This window comes from Hyposmocoma kahamanoa, unplaced genomic scaffold, assembly GCF_003589595.1.
Source record: "Hyposmocoma kahamanoa isolate Upper Pololo Valley unplaced genomic scaffold, ASM358959v1 81, whole genome shotgun sequence".
Classification (NCBI taxonomy): domain Eukaryota; kingdom Metazoa; phylum Arthropoda; class Insecta; order Lepidoptera; family Cosmopterigidae; genus Hyposmocoma; species Hyposmocoma kahamanoa.
In genome coordinates, this window is record NW_020654080.1 from 6440038 (window position 1) to 6462323 (window position 22286).

The 22286-nt window shown below is 36.1% G+C and overlaps 1 protein-coding gene across 1 annotated transcript in view; it reads right to left on the reverse strand.

The window, feature by feature from the left end:
- Positions 1-1817: 1817 nt before the first annotated feature.
- LOC113234032 (opsin-3-like) overlaps positions 1818-22286 on the reverse strand; it is a 42916-nt gene continuing 22447 nt past the window's right edge. Inside the window, exons 4-6 of the mRNA XM_026469257.1 lie at positions 3962-4155; positions 3611-3712; positions 1818-2584 (exon numbers count right to left, since the gene is read on the reverse strand). Of these exons, the coding sequence (XP_026325042.1) occupies positions 2467-2584; positions 3611-3712; positions 3962-4155 (414 nt within the window). The 3' untranslated portion in view covers positions 1818-2466. The remainder of the gene's footprint in view (positions 2585-3610; positions 3713-3961; positions 4156-22286) is intronic.

Genomic DNA, 22286 nt, shown 5'->3' on the forward strand with positions numbered 1-22286 from the left:
CTTCTTCGTGTTATATCCTCTGGTACAAATTGCTGTATCGACTATTAGAATACTTTTGTATATCCCTGTTCGTTATAAAAAGCAACTTCACTAATTGATTTTAAGAGTCTATACAACCTCAAATGGCTTTGGTTTGGTTCTGCATAACAGTGAAAGTGTTGAAAAAATATTAGTATATATAATAGTGAAATTGAGGATATAAACCATTGACTTACAAATAAATGGACGACGGGTCTAATACAAAAACCACGAAAAAAATGTCCCAAGTCAACCTATTTAAACGTAATGACATGTAAAGGAATATGAAAAAGCTAAAACGTTGAATTTAAATTGTAATGTCATCGCAGTACTGTCTAATTTTGCTTGCTTCGCTGTCAGTCGAACAAACGAAGACTAAAGCGTGAATGACGCTCTGTATACGATTTTAACGCCCTATAAGTTCGGACACTTTTTAACGCGGACACGACGTCCATATAATTGTAAGTCAATGATATAAACTGATTTACTATACGGTGTGAAAACATGATTCCTAAAAATGTTTTACGAGTGAACAAAACACAAACTTACCTCGACATTTTACAAAAGAAAACCCGCTGTATTCAATAGGTACTTTTCATGTACCAATGATTTTTTTATATCAACTGAACTAAATAGAACATGTGTAGTATACGATATACATTTTTTAAATTGATTTAATTTAGTTCGTAAAAAAATAAATTCTGAAATAAAGCCAGTGTCCCTACCGCTCGACCCAAGCAAAATGAACCGTATTAAGTAGCACGGGCAAAATTTTAATTCGATCTGACGTAGTATCGACTCTTAAGGGAAACGATAACGAATGTCTGTAAGGTATTCGACTACGTCGTCGATAAAAAAACTTGATGCAAATATATTGTGCTTGTTGCGGATCAAAACGGCTTTTCTTTGCCGTAGCCACGTTGAGGCAACGGTCGCTGGTTTGAGTCAAGTCGGGTTGAAGGAATTTTCCAGTCGGGTGGAAGGAATTTTACTTTAGGTTTCTTCGATCTTTATATTGATAACAATAGCAAACCAGTAGAGTCTTTTCACAAAAAGTAGATGAGTATCATTTAGTAAAAACATCATATTCAATACAAAAAACTATGCAAATTCTGTTAATTGTAGAAAGTAAAGAGATAATGACAGACAGGGCCGGATATGACTGTTTCCAATTAGACACGGTACCCTAACAAACTCTCTTTATTCGTTGCCAACTTAATTAAATTTAAAAAGCTACGAAATTACTTTATTTACTTAATAACAAATTGAAAATAGCAGAAAAAACCCGACATGGTTGCACCGGCAGGACTTCTTTACAGTCTTTGAAACTTTTAATCAGAGCTTTGAGGTTTTCTTGTGTGCAAAATAAACAACAGTGTAACTTGCGTCATTTAACTTTATTTGCTTCAAAATAAAGATACTTTGCCGTGGTCGTCGGGATCAAAATGTATTTTTTTTGTCTTTTTATATTTTGCTCGTCGTGATAAAAAAATACTAATGTAATATCAGTGTCCTTTGCATAGCCATAAGTCGTTGTCTAGCTTCATAATAGAGTTAGCTTTGTTAGAAATTCAGGAAAACCTGTCAAAAAGAAATGTTTTCACCGAAAATTGTATGTTATTTACTCCAATTCTTTTGACGCAATAATCATAAGTAGATAAGTGCAAAATCTGATATTTCTAAAATCCATCGAACAATAAGTCCTCACACTATAGTGACCGACAAGCCCACTGTTTCACATCTTTATAGCATAATCTTTCTTGAGGATTATATATATATTATATACAATGCTATATTTAAAATAACTTTTTGTTTTTAAACATATACTTCCGGATACATAAATCGAGCTACCTCGCATTTTTGTCTTCAAGGGCTAGAATACAAAAGTTGTGTTATCGTTGAAGAAAAAGATTTCCCCCGGTTTCGCAAATCCAAATTTCCAACAAGGATTTATGGAAAAGCCGTTTAGTATACTAGTTACAAAATTGCTTAATGGTTTTTGATCAATCAATTGCATTGTATTAAATGCTCTAAGCTGAAACATTGTTCCAACTTAGGACATTTAATACTGAAAATGCGAGGTGGCTTGAATTATTGTCCGGGAGTGTATGTTTAAAAACAAAAAGTTATTTCAAATTTAAAGACACTTCCATCAAAATGTCGGTCATTGGTACCATTACCCTAAAATACTTGAACATTTACCTTACTTTATCGTCACAAATTTATGGAGCAGCTAATCAAGTTTGGAGAGGTAGGTACTCCGGCATTATTTAATTTCTTTAAGGTTATCCTGAAATTCATACCGAGCCAAATCGAAAATTTCACAGTCATCCACAGTTACAAACTCCAGTTTTCTCATTCACATACACTACAATAAACTAAGTGCAATGCAGTAGAAGTCGAATGCGATGGTTAACGCTCATTGTAGTCGAAGCCGGTGTATTATTTTTAGGCGTCTATGGATTGGGCCTGCGACTGCGAAGTGTTGACACTGGTAGTTGTGGAAACCGCATCGGGATCTTGTTCGCGGACGCCCAACCATGGAATTCTCCTTTGAAGTTCCGCCCTGGTTCAAAACAAAGAAATATAAATTCAATGATCAAAATAATCTCAAGTATTTTCTTTTTAGTCTAAGTTGAAGTCATTTTCCATAAAACTTGCTGCCTATTGAAACCCTCTAAGTGATAACTCGGTCCTATACCATACCTCCTCGTTCCTATTTTCATAGTGTAATAAGACAAGTAGTGTAACCTCGTACAAACTTAGCAGAGCGGCTGGTATGTGTGTACGTCCGCTGCGCACCCCGTATAGGGATGTACACATTCGCATAATCTCGCAGTGTACTCGCGTCGCATAGCGCGGGCTCGTCACACGCGCCGTTAATTGTATAGAATTGAAGCACTTGTTCGGTGTTTAAAATATTACATCAAATAGACGTGCTTATTGTTGTTTGATCAAAAGTGCCTCAAATTCAGAATTGTTCAGCATTTCATTTCTATCATAAAATCATACTCTCATAATCGACATACCAATCCGCGATGTCAGTATAAAAATATCAATACGTAAGTACCGCATTTAATAAAGTTTATTTCACTGTAACACTGTGATGAACACAGTAAAGTGTTCACACTTTAATTTTTTCAAGTTATTTACTACCTGTAGGTACAACTAAAATAATTAACTGCTTCCGTGGCCGAATGGTTACCATGCTGGCCTGCCACGCAGAGGTCCCGGGTTCGATTCCTGGGCCGGGAGAAATATTTGTATGGCCTACATTTACTTCTCTCGTGAGTTTAGGTGTAATTTGTGGTTGTCTGATGTGTGCGTCCATGACACCCGTAACACAGGGTTTCCCTAGTACGGTGCAATAAGTGCTGAAGAAAAGAAAAAAAAACATAGCTACAAACTTAGTGGTTCTTTATCATCATTAACAACCCTACGCTTCAAACTAGCGTTGACGCGCCGAACGGGCGGGAGTTGTACTATTTGTCTTATTATGCTATCCTACTGGTATTATGTTCGTGGTGTCACACATTTTTGTGCAGTCGACTTTGAGTGAGTTGCGTAATCGGTGTTTATCATCTTCACTGACCTGTATCTGGGATGACTGATAGCATATACCCAGGGGTCGATGCAGGAGACCACTTTGCAGCAGACGGCAGGTATCATAGTTGCCAACGGAGTTAAAATACCCCTGATCATGAAAACAACATTAATTGGTGATGAAATGTAGTATTGTATTAGATGCAATGTTCGCTAGCGAACTACGCAATAGTTGATACTAATTAGAAAACTTCCAGTTTTAAATAAAACTCAAAAAAGGCGTCTTTTAGACAAACGTGTTCCGTTCTCGTCCGCATTTTTTGTTTCCATCAGGACCAAAGTGAGCTTATCTTGAATAAATGAAATAGAAGACAAAGGTACATTGAGTTTGTTCACTGACCTGTCCCCAAAAGCACCCATCATAGCAACTAAACCGTACGGCGTCCAGGCACATATAAACAGGAAGAAGATGGTGAAGGCGACCTTAGCGATGCGTATCTCCACACTTTTACCAGCGTCCTCTTTGTTCGCTGCTAAGGATTTCACATTCATCTTCTTTGCCTGCTCGTGTAACATTCGCTCGTGGAGTCGTACCTAACAACAAATGTAAGATGCTAGAGTAAGTATTTGTAATAATCAATAAAACCTGATGGACCCTGTATTTCCTAAATGGTACTGGCCGTAGCAGAACGGTTACTATGCTGGACCGCTACGCAGAGGTCTTGGGTTCAATTCCCGGTCCGGGAGAAATATTTGTATTGCCTATATTTATTTCTCTCGTGAGTTTGGGTGTACTTTTTGGTTGTTTATGTGTGTGTCCATGGCACCCGCGACACGGAGTTTCCCTAGTGCAGGGGTATGAGTGTGTTATGTTTCTGGTCAGAATAATAATCTATGGTCTGGTAAACATAATTTCTGAGCGAGCGTGTATCTATCATCTAGATCTTAATTATTTTATCAGGTGTGATTTTTCAAAAACGTAATTCTATTTTACATAATATAGCTCGCCTCCTTAGGCATAGGCTAACCGGCCGTGTAGTAAAGAACTCGTAAATGTCTAGATGTGACATTTAGCTTGGTCGTATCTGTTTTCTTTGTAGTCTACATGTGCTTTTATGTTAGCCTCGATCAAGGGTCCTTGAAACCACGAATTTCTGGTTTACCTAGAACTTTATCAAGAATATCACTTGGAAATTTATTAAGCGGTAATAGTAACGTGTATTTCGCTCCAATTATGTGGAGGAAGAACATAAAAATGGAAAAAATGTAGTAGTAACAAATATTTTTATATTAGTTAGGCCACTAACCTACCGAATGAATAATGTACACGTAGAATACAAAAAGACTTAGGAGGGGCTAATTGTTTTAATCTTAAGTGGCATAGAGTTAAATTGTAAATGTTATGGACAGGCGTGTAGCTTACCATCAGGCGCACGACTTGTTCGTCCCATCACTTACTGCCTCTGTGGCCGAACGGTTACCATGCCGGACTGCCACGCAGAGGTCCCAGGTTCGATTCCCGGGCCGGGAGAAATATTTGTGTGGCCTACATTTATTTCTCTCGTGAGTTTGGGTGTAATTTGTGGTTGTCTATGTGTGTCCATGGCACCCGCGACACAGGGTTTCCCTAGTGCGGGGCTATGTTGAGTGTGTGCGTTATTATTATTATTACTTGATATTATAAAAAAAAAATACTTTAAGGCCTAGCGAGCGCGATATTTTAATTATACTGATAATGTAAAGTAGTGACGAAACAACCAGAGTATATTCCAGCCAAAACTAACTGACGTCACAGTTTTTCTGGTCTTAACGATCCCCACACGGTAACATTTTCCTAATGAGTTTTTTTAGCCGCCGTTTTTGCCCACCCGGTGAAGTTTTCGAGATGTTTGTTCGGTATTTCGGAATGCTGAGGCGAATCACTTTGATATTGGAATTAATTTAATTTCGTGCGTTACCTCGTACCTTCAAAGGGATAGGCTTAAAATTAGCCTCTGGGCTATTACAATATGAACTCCGTAATGGCCTGGCAATCGTACAAAAATACGATTTCGACTTGTGGTTTCAAAAAATGGATTAAAAGCAGATTTAATATATATATTTATCATTATAAATATATCAAAGTCAAATAATCACTTTTTCCATAGGTAAAATTTTTACACTTGAAAACGTCATTTTTTAAGCTACTTTTTAAACTAGTGCTCGTTCACTACGGTGACCTCCCTGAGAAGAACGAGCAAGAAACTCTAGGGATTGCTCTTTTCAAATAAACTTAAATGCTATGGAATACACTGTAAATCATAATTGTGGGGAATCTAGACTAATGTTGTCTTTCCATACTTCTTTATCTAAAACATACTCTTCAATTTTGTAGTATGACTAATCAATTAAAATACTTTTAATGTACGCTTTGAACTTAGGAAATGATAATCTTAATATTCTCAGGAATCTTATTGTAAAAAACGTATATAGTTCCCCATAAAAAAATCGTTTACCTTGGTTAAACGAAATCGTGGTACCATGAGTTTGGACTTAGTTCTAAGGTTAATATTATGGATATCTTCTTTGTCAATGAAATTATGTATATTTTTACGGGCATACAAAATATTTGAGTAAATGTACTGAGATGCTACAGTCATGATACCAGTCTCCTTAAACTTTTCTCTGAGAGAAACCCGAGAACCTAAATGGTACACAGAACGAATCGCTCGTTTTTGCAACACAAATATGGTTTGTATGTCTGCCGCTTTACTGCACATGAGAATCCCGTAGGACATTATACTATGGAAGTAACTAAAGTAAATTATCTAGCAGTAGCAACATCGGTAAGCTCACGTATTCTGCGGACTGCGTATACAGCAGTGCTTATTCTGCTGGTTAATGAAGATATATGTGGAAACCAATTATAAAAATTGAAGTTAGTACTAAGGTCACTCCCAAAAAGATAGCTTTATTAAGAAGGTCTATATATATTTATTAATCATATCCGAATAACAGACTATCCAAAATTTCATTAAATATCTGTAATAATCTGAAATATAAAACTTTATGACGATTATTTCGATTACGTAAAAAATCGTAAGCATAAAGCGTAAAAAGGTTATTAATATGTGATGAAAACTATGTTGAACGGTTGAAGGTTTACCATCAAAGACATCTACATATCTGTAAAAAGATCGATCAGTCACAGGCGCAAACTCCTTAATAGCGTGTCGTTAAAAACTTTATTCCATAAACATTTAAAAATTATGGTAACTAAATAAAGTGAAAAGTGACACTACATCGGTGTACAACTGGTGTTCAAGGAAGTGCAAAAAGATCCACAAATATACAAACACTGTGATCAAAAGATTGAAGTCAATATTTAGTAGTATCAAAACTAGGGTTGATAGTTTATATTTTACTGACCACCTTTATGTCGGATATATTTTTGACTTCGAAATTCGAAATTCGTGTTATTTATAAAATCCTTTGCCACCCTCTCTCCGCATAAAATTAATAACACAAGCGCAACTACAATCATACGCTTCTCTACGAGGTGTCGTCCTCAGGAGTTATTGATTGTTCAACACTCGGCCTAAGAAATTTAACTGCATGAAAAATATTCAACACAAGCAGCTGCGCTTGGGTTCGCGGAGTAACAAAGTAATTACTTCCATTATTATTAACGTGGATTTCTGCAAAGTAACGCTGGAATCTATTAAGTGTTATTTTAGCAACCCTGTTGGATGGATCCATTACAGAATATGTTAAATTATCGGGATCAAACATGGGGAATTTGCGTTTCAGTTGGGTTCACATTTGGTATTCTACAAATTTAATTATCAAACGCGGCAATCTGCGGGAATTATATGTTCATCATGCCTGTAACTGTGTGTTAGGCCACAGTTTATAATTAGACTCGGTTTAGAATTTCCTTATGTTAAATATATTAAATATAACATTCTATTAGTAAATGTCATTAATAGTAAATACAAAACACTAATATTATAAATGCGAAAGTTACTCTGTCAGTTTCGTTTTCGTGCATGTGCCAAATTTGATGAATTTTGGCATAGATAGGTTTGTCCTATGAGAAGGACATAGGCTGCTTTTTCTCACAAAAATAAATATGAAAGGTGGTGAAATAGGGGATGAAAGTGTGTATGGAGAATCAATAATGTCTCAAGTAAGTAGTAAAGCAGGCTACTGAAAGTACTTATTCTACGTAGATGAAGTCGCGGGCACCGGCTAATATGTTATGATTCCAACAGTTCGGTCGAAACACAGAATCTTTAAATTATACGACCCATTTGCGCTCGTAAAATTAAGTTGGTTCGGCCTTTCTGAAATCGACGAGTTTTATTCGAACTAGTGTTTAGATCATAGGTTCCCAAACTTTTGGGATCACTTAGGCAAAAATAAAAAAAATTCCAACGTACACCACCACAAAAAAATATTGAAAACACGTATTTTTTGTACCTATTAACTTAACACAAAAAGATCACAAGGACAAAAATATATACATATTTAGTGCAGTTTATATAATGTATGTATATTAATTTAGGTTTTTGCGATAGCACGCCCTGGACAGCATCAATGCTCCCAATTGCTTCCGAGGACTCTTCAGCGACCACTGAGGGATAGGGACCACTTTGGGAAAGTATGGTTAATATCTGAGTTACTAATAGGTACTGTGTCATTTTTACGCCTGTAAATTTATATTATTCGTAACAGGTTGGTATTATTCAATCTCCACGTCAGTGTGTATTTTCTTTTGTGAGAATTAAAAACTTTACTCAACATCGATATTTAGAATTTAGGGTGCATGAAAGGTGGCGCAAGAAGTACTATCAGGGCTATGTAATCTGTCGATGATGTGGTTGATTGTACAATTGGCTATACGGTTATTCTTACTATTTATAACTCAATTTGTACAATTGTTTATCATGCCTCAATAAAATAAAATAAAATATGTACTCCACAGTGCTTGCTGTTGTCACTGATCCATTTGTTTTATTATTAATGAAAATAATTAATGCTTTTTCTTTTTTGTTGTATTACATGTTTGGAAACATATTTTGATTGATTGTAACATGAATATCAAACGTTACTTTCGTTGACTTGAAAAAATAGACTTTTTTATTCCTAAATTATCACCACGACGGTACAAGAATGCTCATTAATGATAAGTAAGTCAAATTCAGTATAAACCAACCGCTCTAAAACCCTGAATGATAAAAAACTTCACCGAATTCTCTACTTTTCGAATAAAACCGGTAAACCGCTTTAGCTCGCTACTTTGTACCTGCAAAGACTGCAGAGACTTATTCGAACTTTCTGCTTGTATGAAAGTGGTTTTAGAACATTATTTCTCATGGTTATTTACATGGGAAAGTTTAAAACTGCCATTTTATTATATCATTCAAATTGACAATATGCTTATTATTGTTTTTTAATAAACGACGAACAGTCCCGTATCTTCGACCCTAATCCCTATCAACCTCTAGGTTATGCGGGAAGGGCACTTTAACCTGTGCAAGCACTGGGACCTCCTAAGTTCAGGTCTTGACCCCGGATCAGCCCGTGTACAGGGTTATCACAGACCGTTGTCACGGTTCGTCCGGTTCTCAAGAGGCTAGTGCCTGGAGTGAGTCGCCTCGGGTGCACGTATGTATAGCACCTTCCCTATTTTTCAGACAGGTACCGGAGCTGTAAGCATGCTCACTTGCCGTTGTGCAACGTGCTTTGCAGGTCTAACGGTTGCCACCGCTAAGCCATTAACTCTAAAGTCCACTACCAAATCTCCTCTTTGCTGGCGGAGTCGTAGACACGTTTCTCTACATGAACAGTCCCATATCTTTCTATATAAGTTTTGTTTATAGTGCCTCTCCCTGTCAATCTCTTGGTTACGCGGGAAGGGCATGATGAGGGAACATCTAAGCCAGTCTTAACACCGGATCAGCCCGTTTACACGGACTTCATCCAGTTCTCTGTAAGGCTAGTGCCTTAGGTGAGCCGCTCCTGATGCACATACAGCACCCTCCCTATTTTCCAGATAGGTACCGGAACTGTAGGCACATTCACTTCCCGTTGCACTCCGTACGACTAACGGTTGCCACCGCTGAGCCACCGACTCTAAGCCGACTACCAAATCTGATCATTGGTGGCGGAGTTGTAAGGCACGCTCACTTCCCGACGCCGATTAAACGGCGTCTCTCCAGTTCCCAAATTCCTACGCGGCCGGAGGTATTGGAAGATATCTAGCTCATCCTCTACTATACCTATTTCCTGTTCTTTTCAATAAAAAAGGCAATCTTAAGCAGTAGCAATGCAATAGTCGCAATCAAGTTATACCTGTGATAAGAAAGCAAGGGGTGCACGAAAGGAGGCCTCCCCGCACGACGTACCATTTTTTTCCTGTGCGAATGGCGAATCCAGGGCAACACATACCCTTACGCCGATTGGCAAATCCTTTCATCACTATAGCAAGCACTACAATATTATATATATATATATATATAAATATATGCCATCGATGCGATAAGAAGAAGAAGCAAGCGAATGTAATCTCAAAAGGCACAGTAGTAAATAATTCCTGTTTTCAAACAACTCGTTTCACATATTTAATAAATGATATCGAGTCTTAGGTTTTCGTGATTTCAACATGGTCACTGATGACTGACATTTCCGGTAGGTTCCGAAACGATGGTTTGTTTGAAAACAAATATTGAGATCCGAAAACATTGTTATAGTTGGTGAAATATTATTTGGACCGATTCCTCATATCGCTTCATCTTTAAAATACAATTGGACAAAAGAGTGAATCGCCTTGGTAATGCACGTGCCATCTGTATAGATCAAGAGTGTAAACAAGTAGTTTACACACTTATACACATTGGCGCTTAATTCTAAACTTGATGATCTTTGTACGGAACTAACTTTGTTGAATTAGTAAGTAAAGAGTCGGCCAGCGATATTTTACGAAATAGTTACAGATTTAAAAAAAATGGCCTGATGAGTAAAGAAAGAATTCAAAACTAGAATTCAGAAAAAGCATTTAACGCATCCATGACTCGTACGATGGACCAAGATCATTAAGTCGATGTACGCTTTGAGTAAAAGACGTGTTAATGGTTTTATTACCCTATTATAATAGAAAGGATAAGCCGTTTCAAGAGATAACATTTATCAGTGCAAATAATATTTCTTCAATTATATATTTGTATATAATAAACCCTAATTTGCTACCCTTAGTGATGGAATATTTTCTTAAAATTTAAATGGGACCACTACTGAGGTCCTTTCCAACAAAAAAAAAAGAATAATCTAAGTTGGTTTACTCAGTGCCTCCATGAAAAAGGAAATAACTCAAAACCGACACTTTTCAGGAGAGTCAAAAAACTATACTTTTATTTATTATTAGTACTTTTTGTGATTTCTAGCTTTAGGTATACATCTAAGCTTTCATTTAATGGGTATCGGTTAAACATTCAGTCATATATTCTATATTTTTTAAAGTTTTGCGAGTTGCGTCTTGTTTTATGTTTATTACTTAATGGTAATAACACGACGTATGTCAACAAACTTTCAGATATAATTCGACTTATTCCCTTAACTTCGCAGTTCTATAGTAACAATACTTATAATATACAATACTTATAATACCTACTAACCACATTGATAAAAAACATAAGATCGTTAAAGGAATAGAACGACAAGTTTTCTGTTGCGAACTATTAACCAATAGCAACACAGTATAGTCGCGGGTATGACCAATCGTGTCCAGTGGAACAAACGGAATGTTCTCAGTTATACCTTTATGTACGCTGTGGAATAAGGCAATAGTTGCTTTTAGTCCTACTTTTTCCCAGTCATTATGGAACAATACGAAAAGTATCTTTATGTAAAATATATCTGTACTTATTCGATAAACGTGCGTGTATTTTTTGAGTGAGAACACTTGTACCTTTAGACTCTAAAATATGCCCGATAACTAAAATTATGCCTTTAAAAACAGTGAGTTATGCCGTTAGTGCAATAAGAAAAACGACGTCAGGAGACTGCTAGAGAGATGTCCTATTGATAAGTTATGTAATCGGACGTGCAGAAGCCAATGGTGCAATAAAAACAAAAAGGCATAACTCGTCTTATTCCGTTTTTCACTAGAGGCTAACTAACGTCGGAGTAGTCGTTTAACACACACAAAAAAAAACAGTCGAATTGTAAACCTCCCCCTGTTATTGAAGTCGGTTAAAAATCCAAGTGTATCCGCAATCTTAGATGGACCAATACAGGCTTGTTCGGAATTCCTTCTTTTATAACATTCCCCAGCCATTCGCTACGGCGGAATCTGGAATTTGTGCATCTGATTCAAACTCCGACGAAGAGGAGAAAAATTCTTAAAAAGCAAACTTCGATTTTCAACCGGGCAAGTTTTATTGAAAAAGTTATTAGGTAAAGTGTTATATCAACTGACAAGAGTCCTACTGCAACCAATCAAATCAATAAAATTTTGTCAATCTTCTCAGACATCTAGGTTCTCTAATTCGCCATTTTATACAAGTTATAATTAATATTCTGACATATATTGATTTTTAAACCTGCTTTATAAGAAAATCACATTCTAAAATTTGTTTTTATTAAATTATTATCATGAAATTGAACTTTTTATTGAAAAATAACATGAGCTTTTCGGTGAGGAAATTAGAACGTCGAAGAAGGTTCATAACCTTTCGGAAAGCGACTGAAGTTCCCAATAATTGGGCCAGTGTGGCGGACATGGTCTAAATTCTGGGAGTCTTCATCTGACGTTAGTCCGAAACACTTGCTGTCAAATAAGTAATATTACTTATTTAGTAGGCTAGAGTAGTAGCCCAGGTGCGGCAACAGACGCTGGTTCGAATCCAGTTATTATTTGTAGGCACTAATAAAAATTACAGATTACGGAGCTGGTGAAATTGCAGGCACATGGGACTTGTCAATATATGTCTCAGGGTGATGGGCGCAGTGGCAGTGCCCCTCAGATATTTGAGCTCTAAGTGGCACTGCAGCTGTTATGGTCAGGCGGGTAGCTTATCATCAGACTTGTTAGCCCCGTCACTTGATATTATAAAAAAAATCACATACAGTGTTTTAATTTCTTCAATTTGCAATTTTTATCAAAGATACTGATAATTCTTTTCTCTACTTTTCTCCTTTAATCGTAGAAAAGAGGTCGCTATAAATTTTATCAGTCAGTAACAAGCATCTAAGTATCCGGTAATTAAATGAAATGAGTCCGGTGTCCGGCGTAAATTAATAATTACGGTACGGGATAGAGCTCCGTGTGGTTTGCGAGAGTTTTAAACGGGGTCGTTATGAGTTAAAACAATTCCGACAATGTATTCTGGATCCGAGTTTATTTCGCTATTTTGGGTCGTACAAAATTATTACGTCAAAGATGTTTTCAATTCGATTTTCAAAGCTCCACTTGGTACGATACCGACATAGCCACATGTCCTAGAGAAAAGCCTGGTAAAATGTGTCCAGAATTAACGAGTGAACATAACAGATTGCTTTTACCCACTACATAAGCAGACTGAGACAGCGCGGATAAGCCTTTGATTTAACATATCTAGTTAAGTACACATTTTTATGTACAACGGTCACCATGATTGTCTGAAACGAGGCTCTGCGGGCCGCGAGAGATATTTGTATGGCGTACATTTAAATTTCTTGTGTTTGGGTGTAACTTCTGGTTGTCTATGTGTGTGTCAAGGATACTCGGGATACAGGGTTTCCCTAGTCCGGGGCTATGAGTGTGAGCGTTATTTATTGAAATGTTATGCGACTCTAGATCCTGCCACTCCTCCCGCTTCTGAGCCTGCTCTTTCCAGTCTCTATTACCGAGGGGCTACAGGACTTCATTGTCCCAGAGGTACGTAGGATATACGTGCTAAAAACTTGGGTAACAAAAATATTTCATAGATTACGATAAGCTATAAACACTTAAGCGATTAGACAAAGTTCACAATGCTTACTATCATATAAAGTGGCTCCTGAGCAGAAAAGCTTAGAGAGACGGCCGTATAAGCAGGAGAGAAGAAAGTTACTCCGTGAATGTAGTATTAAACATCTCTACAAAATTCCGTGGAAGTGGAAGACCCTCAGCTACACGGTGGATCAATTGAAAAAGACCTAAACGCACTGAATAAGTCACCAACGACAACCCAGGACAGAGCGCACTGACTCCAGTCGAAGTCCGACCCAAAATTTTTTTAAATTATATTATACAAACAGAAAGCGATGTAACATAAACCTTATTGTTTCACAACTCTTAAATAAAACAATAAGTTATTTTTCTGCGGTTTTGCGGTAGGGTATTCTTAAAGTTTAAACGTGCGATTTATTTATGAACTCGTCCGCACAGTGGTGTGCGTGCATATATGCACGAACTACTTAACTAAGAAGCTACTGGATTCAATAATAAAATGGGAAAAGGGCAGGAAAAAGAATATAAAATAACTCATGTGGCAAAATGTTATTCCAATACTGCCACGAGCATTGACATCAAAATTCGACACTAGCACCGTTGGGTAACCTTTAGAGTAGGTAAGTCCTTTTGAAAGAGTTCGTCCAGGGTAACACTACACATCAACGGACAACGACACATCAGATACACATTTTTGTTCGAAAATCGCCAGTGCAACGGAACAAGAGATGTCAATGTGTAACTTCACGTGCAGGCGTGATACATTTTTTTTTGTAAACAGGACAGTATGGGCGATACCATAGAACTAGATACCGTAGAAGATACAAGGAAACTGTCATAGGAACCATTAAGTCTTTGTTTGTGAAAACAATTTTGGCGTAGTAAATTTTTAGCCAAGGGATAGCATTAGAGCTCCTTGTGAAAGAGTTCGACCAGGGAAGTACTGCCACCTTACCTATTTCTGCCGCCAAGCAGTAATGTCAGCATTATTATGTTCCGGTTTTGAAGGGTAAGGGTGCTGGTGAAATTACAGGTACATGGGACTTATCAACTCATGCCTCAGAGTGATGGGGGCAGTGGTAGTGCCCCTCAAATCTTTGCGATTCAATGCTCTAAGTGGCACTGCAACTGTTATAGACAGGCGTGTAGCTTATCATCAGGCACACGACTTGTTCGTCCCGTCACTTGATATTATAAAAAAACCCTGTCAACGATTACTTATGTAACATCGTCTGGTTCTTTAGTTTCGAAAGTTTTGGACATCGTCCATTACAAGTCGCACCTTTAGAATGAAAGTGACCTAATTAAAAAAATATTTTATACCGTAAAACGACTTTAAAAATATTATATTTTTATATTATTTGCTTTTTTTAATAGATTCATTACGACTCGAGTAGCACAGACTTTCTATGTGAATCTCTATCATATGTTTGAAATTCAACTCCGTATTTACGGTATGTAAACGCCGCATTTAGTGTTGAATCTGTCTGGCAAAAAAGTGACGAATTAGCAATTGATCCGTTTTCATTCCGAAAATCATCATAATTTTTTTACAAACGCGACTTTTTTTATTACAGGACTTATTAGGTCAAAGACAACAAAAAACTTCAGTAAACAAGTGACTTTATAGCGACATATTAAAATAATAGAAAAAAATTTTTAGAATATATAAATCTGAATGTTTCAACATTATTTTCTAGGACTAACAAGAACTTTAAGTACTTCAAGAGCAATTAATTAAATAATGTGAAAATATCACAATTTCAAAACGTGTTTTTCGTATTCCCAAAACGTTGGAATTTGGTATTGGGTCACTTTCATTCTAAAGGTGCGAAGTGATCTCCCAAAAGTTTATTCAACACAATCCAGTGGTACTGATTCTCGGCAAAAACTTTTACAACACTCGGTGTCTTAGTTGTTCGATTTGCATTTCACGTTTTGCAAATCCTGTTCAAACTCAGTTGCAAGTGCTTTTAATGGAATTTCAACACGCTTGAAATACAATCTCTGAGATTATCTGCTGTAAAAGCGTTATGGTAACCTTTTAGAAGTAAAAATAATTGGGAATGAGGATATATTTAATTTTGTTCAGATATCTATGACCCGTGTAAATAAACTATGCCTCTTAACATGTTTGTAAAATATACGGCGGCTAAATTCGTAGACCTCGTAACCTACATTAAGTAATGTGAAAAGGCATAGGCACAAAAAACAGAATTACTAGAAACAATAAAATTGTACGACACTACATGATTAATTGACCTTTGAAAAAAGGTCCTACAAATTATATTTTAAGCTTTGATTCCCGGATAAAAAAGGTAAGTCGTCTGAAAACGAGTTATGAGGTTTTCAATGGTATTAAGAAAGCAAAGGCCTTGATTGCTTTAGGTGCTAAGTTCTCTTTGTGAGTGAATGAGTATTGTATTCGTATAGCTAGTGGTAGTAACTGTAATTCAATAAGCAGAATTATAGAACGTATGGAAGGAACCACCACCCACTGGTGGTTCTGGCGGTGACAGCGGCCGTTTATTAAAAAAATTAAGCAATCATAACAACAAATTTGTATTCCTTTGTCACCGCTCGTTACGTTGCTCTTTGGCTTTCATTTTCTGGTGAAATAAAAATTTCCATAATGACAAAATTAAACAATTTTCGCATTTTTATTATATTTTTTTTGCGAATGGAAATAAAAGGACGAGGTTAATAATCGCCCGGGTAGGGCTGGTTAAATAGACCGGAAGCGGCCCTTTCGGGGGCCGCACGGCCCGTAACAATCGGACGGAAGTGCCACACGCGGCCCGAAATTATATAACGTGTTACTATACGTTCCGACATACTGTTAAAGTGTTGAGTAATTAATCATGGGTAACTGTTAATCAGGTCGAAGATAAAATTAATTACATCATATTGATGCAAAATATTTACTGTATAAATTAATTGTAAGTTCGTGTATTATTATAGGAAGCCCCAACTAAAAGTCGAAGTTTGTAAATACAAAGTCTGAAGTTCTCTTCAGGGTTCTTTGCAAATTGCACAAAGAATTCCAATTTATGAAGTGGTGATTTAAGCCGTTCCTCAGTCGTCCCGCTACCGTACAGTCGCCGTTTAAAAAAGAAGTTTCAAAGTATTCTTTGCCCACTTTATGTAATGATTCTTTTTGTTTGTAAACAAACAATGTTGAATAATATCGTTAATAGGTCAAAAGAGCTTGCTAAAAGTGTTCTAGACAATTTAATTCTAGGTATTGATTTAATGTGATCGTGTAATTTATAGTGAAGAAATGTCCTCTCAATCCATTAAGGTATTACTTATATAAATTTTATTGTACTTTTTAACCGACTTTCAAAAAGGAAGAGGTTCTCAATTCGACTGTTTATTTTGTGCATATATATCGCACTGTTAATACAATAGTGTATCAACTCAAAAAGTGTATTTTTCAGAATCGATGAAAAACAAATTACTCACTTCCAGCGACATATTATTAAAATTTATATATAGGTTAAAGTTTATTTATTACAGACATCTAAACAATTTCCTACTTGTCAAATAAAAGGAAAAAACAACTTAATTTAATATTTTTTAGAAACTTATTTAGTAAGACTGTTTTATCCAGAACTAGTTCGCAAAAAGTTTGTCTCATTTTGAATTAAACAGATTTATTTTAATTGTTTTTTTACAATATTTTAGCTACGGTTCTTAACGTTCTTAACGTGCAGAAAATCAAATTTTACGTTCAGAAATAGTATAGTCGTGAATTTCAGATATTTTGAGTTACAATACTATTGTAATAGCAGTGCGATATATTACGCGACAAAAGACAGCATACTTTGGTATTTGTGAACTGATTTCGATGATTCTTTTTTTTGTTGGAAAGAGGGTACTTGAGTATTAGCCCCATTTAAATTGGAAGAAAATATTCCACCTCTAAGGGTGGCAAACTAGGGGATTAATCGAGTATCGTACACTTTCCGGTAACCGAATCGAATAAAACTTGGCTAATATATGCAATTCCACGAACTTTCGAGGCCGGTTTTTTAAATTATTAATATACTTAAACATGAAGGTACTAGCAAATTTTTTAAAGGGAGTTTAATTATTTTTGGCTAAAATTTTTTGTTATAATAAAATTAGTCGGTTTTTAATCGGTAATTAATCAGTAGTCCGAAATGACGTCTTCCAGAAATAACGTTTGCTCGAATTTTCATAACCTCGAAAATAATTTTGAGAGAAAAATGATTTTTGATTTTTTTTAAACTTTTTTTGTCAATGTGTTACGCATACCGCTCGGAGGAGCATCGAGTGGTTATGTGGGAATCCCGGGCGAAAGTGTAACGAAAATTAGAACAAACGATATTTCGGAAAAAAAAATCGACTTTGCGATTGATAGGTTACCCCTTGGCATAAATAAAGCCACATGCGATCATACGCTCGTCCCGTCACTTGATGTTATAAAAAAAAATTCAAAAGTGCTTTTTGCTCTGCCTTGAAAAGTTGTCATTTTGCAGATGTGGTCTCATTACATTCTAAATTGTACGCTATCTAAATAAAGTGACCACCGTAAGATTAACGGCTGAGTAACTAAGTTTGTTACAATACGTATATTTTATTTGAAAGTCGATTTATATTGGAAAAGGGCAACAACTTGGCTTTTTTTTTAAATATCAAGTGACGGGCAGAACAAGTCGACGACGATATACACGATTGGTGAAAAGGGCGGCTGCTGTGCACTATTATCAGACACCGTCAATGTCAAGTTTATTTAGTTAAGAAATGAAAGAGTTACGCGTATCGAGTTCTTAGGTTTTCGTGATTGTTATAAGTACATAGGAAAAGAAACCATTATTTCTAATCTATATCAGTCAACTGTGACCATGGATCCCTGTAAAGGGCGCGTAACATTGGTGTGTTTGAAAAAACAAATTTGCGTGAAATTACACTTTTTAATAATTAGTGATAAATACGCTACATGAAGGAGTGTACGATAAACAAATTGCTAAAAAAAAGTGTTTATTACAATGTTGTTCAATATTTACGTAAACAAAACCGCACGTTTTCATTAACAACCAAATGTTATTACGCCATTACATGAGATGTCGCCGTTGCCGCCTATATCAATATTGTCATATTTATTAATGAAATTTTGTAATAAAATAATTCCAATGAATGCTTTTTAAACAATATAAAAATGAAATAAAACGTTAATCTTATGCATATTTCGTTTGGGTGTTCTAGAAATTTTGTTTGAAATAGAATTCAAATGAAATAGTAAGACGAGTACGTTAATGTTTTGTTTGAAATAAGATTCAAATGCAACAATAAGACGGCGTTGTGTTTAAAACATATTTAAGTTGAGAATTTTATGAGAGACAAAGTTTTTAAATAGGATTCAAATACAATAATGAGACGGTGGTTTGTTTAATTAAAACATACATGTTTTAATTATGTGATTAACATGAGATTGTTTATAGAAATATTTGACCTGGCTAGATACCGATCGCCTTATTGAGTATCGCCTCCCCCAAGTTGGTTACGTATTGATGAAGCTTTTATAAGGTTAGTTATACACACGGACGCGTGTTTTTCGCCACGTTTTCGTCATCCAAAAAACGTGTGACCTCTATTTTAATTACTATTAAATAATTCAATGTATTAGTTGGTATGCATCGGGGAGTGAGAACTCTGGTTTGTTTGTGTTTTATGTAGAAAATAATATCGAACGCTGCTGAACTACGACAAAGAATCACGGAAGCTTTAGTAATTTACGACAATATGCACGACTGGTGAAAAGGTCGGCGGCTGTGAACTATTATTAGATATCAGAAGTGTCACTCTGCAGTATAACTTTGTCCAGGGAGAGTAAATTTCAGTATTTAGGTCATTAGGTCACCGAAGATCTCAAGGACAACCTGTATATAGAAAGGGAGCAAAGGTCGCTGGGTGTTCGCTTTAATATTTCTCCGGTTTATAATATGTTCCGGCTCACAGATATGCACGTTGTACTTTGTAATATAAGGTTGTACTAGACAAATAAAAATAAGGCTTTTTTTTTACTATCAAGAACGTGTGTGGGTGGCATTCGCGGCGGGCATTTAGCGACCTACGTGTCTAATACAATATCACGATTCTTGATGAGTTGTAGATGATGATGATGTTGATGAGATGATGAGTTGTAGTGCAGGGATATTTGCGGAAACTGATAAATTGTTTTCTTGGTCATCAGGAAACGGTGTCTATCTGGGCTGGGACGCCTCCAAGGGAGCTTTAACAGTGTCCTGCTTGCATTTTCAGATAGTGATGAAAGAGACTCTGTCTTTTAAGGCGTTTTCTAACGACTTGACTCCATTGTACAGGACTCGACTCTAAAATTAAGACTGGGGGTTCGAGTTTTTGTTAATAAGACTCAGTCGTTATACTAAAAGACTCAAAAGACTTAATGACTCGAATTGTTTTTAAAGGACTTATACTTATTTTATGTGCTATTAAACCCGAAGTTTATAAATAAAAATGACGTAAGTAGTATGGTAGTAAATAATCAAGTTTACTTACTTATAATAAAAACCGTAAAATAAATATCTTGTGGGTAGAAATGAAATCACGCCATACGGGTCATGACTCGCGCCTCCCGAGACTATGAGGCGCCAGTCGTTTTAGTCTTTTTAGCCGTTTTAGTCCTATAAGTCTTTTAAGCTTCCTAGGATTAAAAGACTTCGACTCGAATTAGTCTTCAGTTTTAGTCTTATGACTTAAGACTTAAGGGTTAAAAGACTAGACTAGTCGTGAGGCGTTTAAAATGAGTCGAAGTTTTTTGAAAGGCCTTAAAAGACTGAGTGTCTTTCATCACTATTTTCAGACCAGTGGGATTCGCCGCTCCTGCGGAAGTGGATTGGGTTGTGGATTTATATCATTGATATAGGTATGGATTTTAACTGAATTAAATAGAATTATTTTTTCTAAGTGTTCGATCTTTGTGTTGATAAATCTTCTTCTTCTTCTTCCTGTTCTTATCCCACTCCAGGTGGGTTCGGCACAACATGTATTTTTCTCTCACTTTCTTTGTATTAATAATTGTAATGATATAAATTAATTGAATTGAAAAGGACTTTTTAAGGCGTTGCCGTGCATGTGTTGATGCCGGTGGAAAACACATTTATTACATACACAATTATAGTATAAGTATCCATTAATTTTATTGAAATTCGTATATATTTCTCACTTATATTTACCATCGCCGGTCACACTAACTCCGACTATACTATGAATCTAGAATTTATATTTAGCCTAGAGGCACTGAAAGCCATTTTAACTCAGAATAGGTAATCTCTTAAAATTTCCTCCAGCTTAGAAAAACTTAGATTTTTGTTTAAGAAACAGGAATCGTCCTGTCCATAACAGTTGCAGTGTCACTCAGAGCTTCAAACTGCAAAGATCTTAGGGGCACTGTCACCCTCACCCTGAGACATAAGTTGACAAGTCCTATGTGCCTGTAATTTCACCAGCATCCTTACCCTTCCAAACCGGAAGGGTAGAGTAGAGTAAGCAGAAATATGTAAGGTGGCAGTACTTCCCTGGACAAACTCTTTCACAACGAGCTCTACTATGCTAAATATATATTTTTTACATTTATATGTGGTTACCCTAGTAACTAATTTATTCATATTATCCCTACTCTGTTATTGTATAGTCGGAACTCTCTGTTGCTTATTAATCGTTGATATTGAAGTGTTATGTCTTCACCGCACATCAATGAAACACATTGTGTGTATGGAACACCGCATCTAGTACGCTAGTACATAGATAACGTTGGGCTAAAACAATCACTTGACAATACTGGGCCTTTGTACGATTTTTGAAACAATCTGCTAGATAAATTAGAACCTATGCTCATGTCATGTTTTTAAAGCAGTCGTCCGAAATGCTTACGCGCAGATGATGACGCGCGTTCGCAGCGCCACTGAATTTACGAATGCCAAAATCAAAATAAAATGAAAACCATCTTTATTTCATAGCTAAGAATTATTACACTTGAAATCGTCACAATGGTTAAACTCTACCGCTCATTCGTAAGGCAGATTCCCCTGAGAAGAATGAGCAAGAAACTCCAGGGGTTGCTCTTTGTAAATAACATTTGTAAATAACTGTTTTTAAACATCAGAGATCGAGACTACCTCCATGAGCTAAACGGGTTACTACCACGGTATAATAATAGCCTTTAGTATAAAGTTTTTGTTTCACTGTGTTTCAACGTGTACAAAGATTTACTGCTTGCGACTAAATATTGTTTCAATCGCATTAACATACGCCATGTGTATAGGCTCTTGGGGTCACCTCAAATTGCCATGCGGCACAACGCCGTGATGCATTAAAACAATTAATGTAACATAAATTATCTATCTATTTATTTAAATTTTATCTACTATTACATAAGGTTACATTTCTTTTAACAAAATATATATATAAAGAAGCTGCAGCAAGCGGCGCCGATTTATGGATATTTATTATACAAGACCTGTTATTCTAGAGAGCCATCGATCCATTGAATTGTAAATAAATTGTATTCGTTTCCAATGTAAGTGCAAAGAACGCCCCAGACTTTTACTTTATTATTCTTTTAGTCTTGAACAAATTTTATCGCTTTGCTTTTCAATAATAAATTACTGCATATAGGTAGAGTTAATGGTATGAATAAGTAAAGTGTGTGCTCCTAACCTTATCACTGGAAAGTCAGACTGATCATCAGTTTAAAACATTTACTACATAGACTTTTAAAACATAG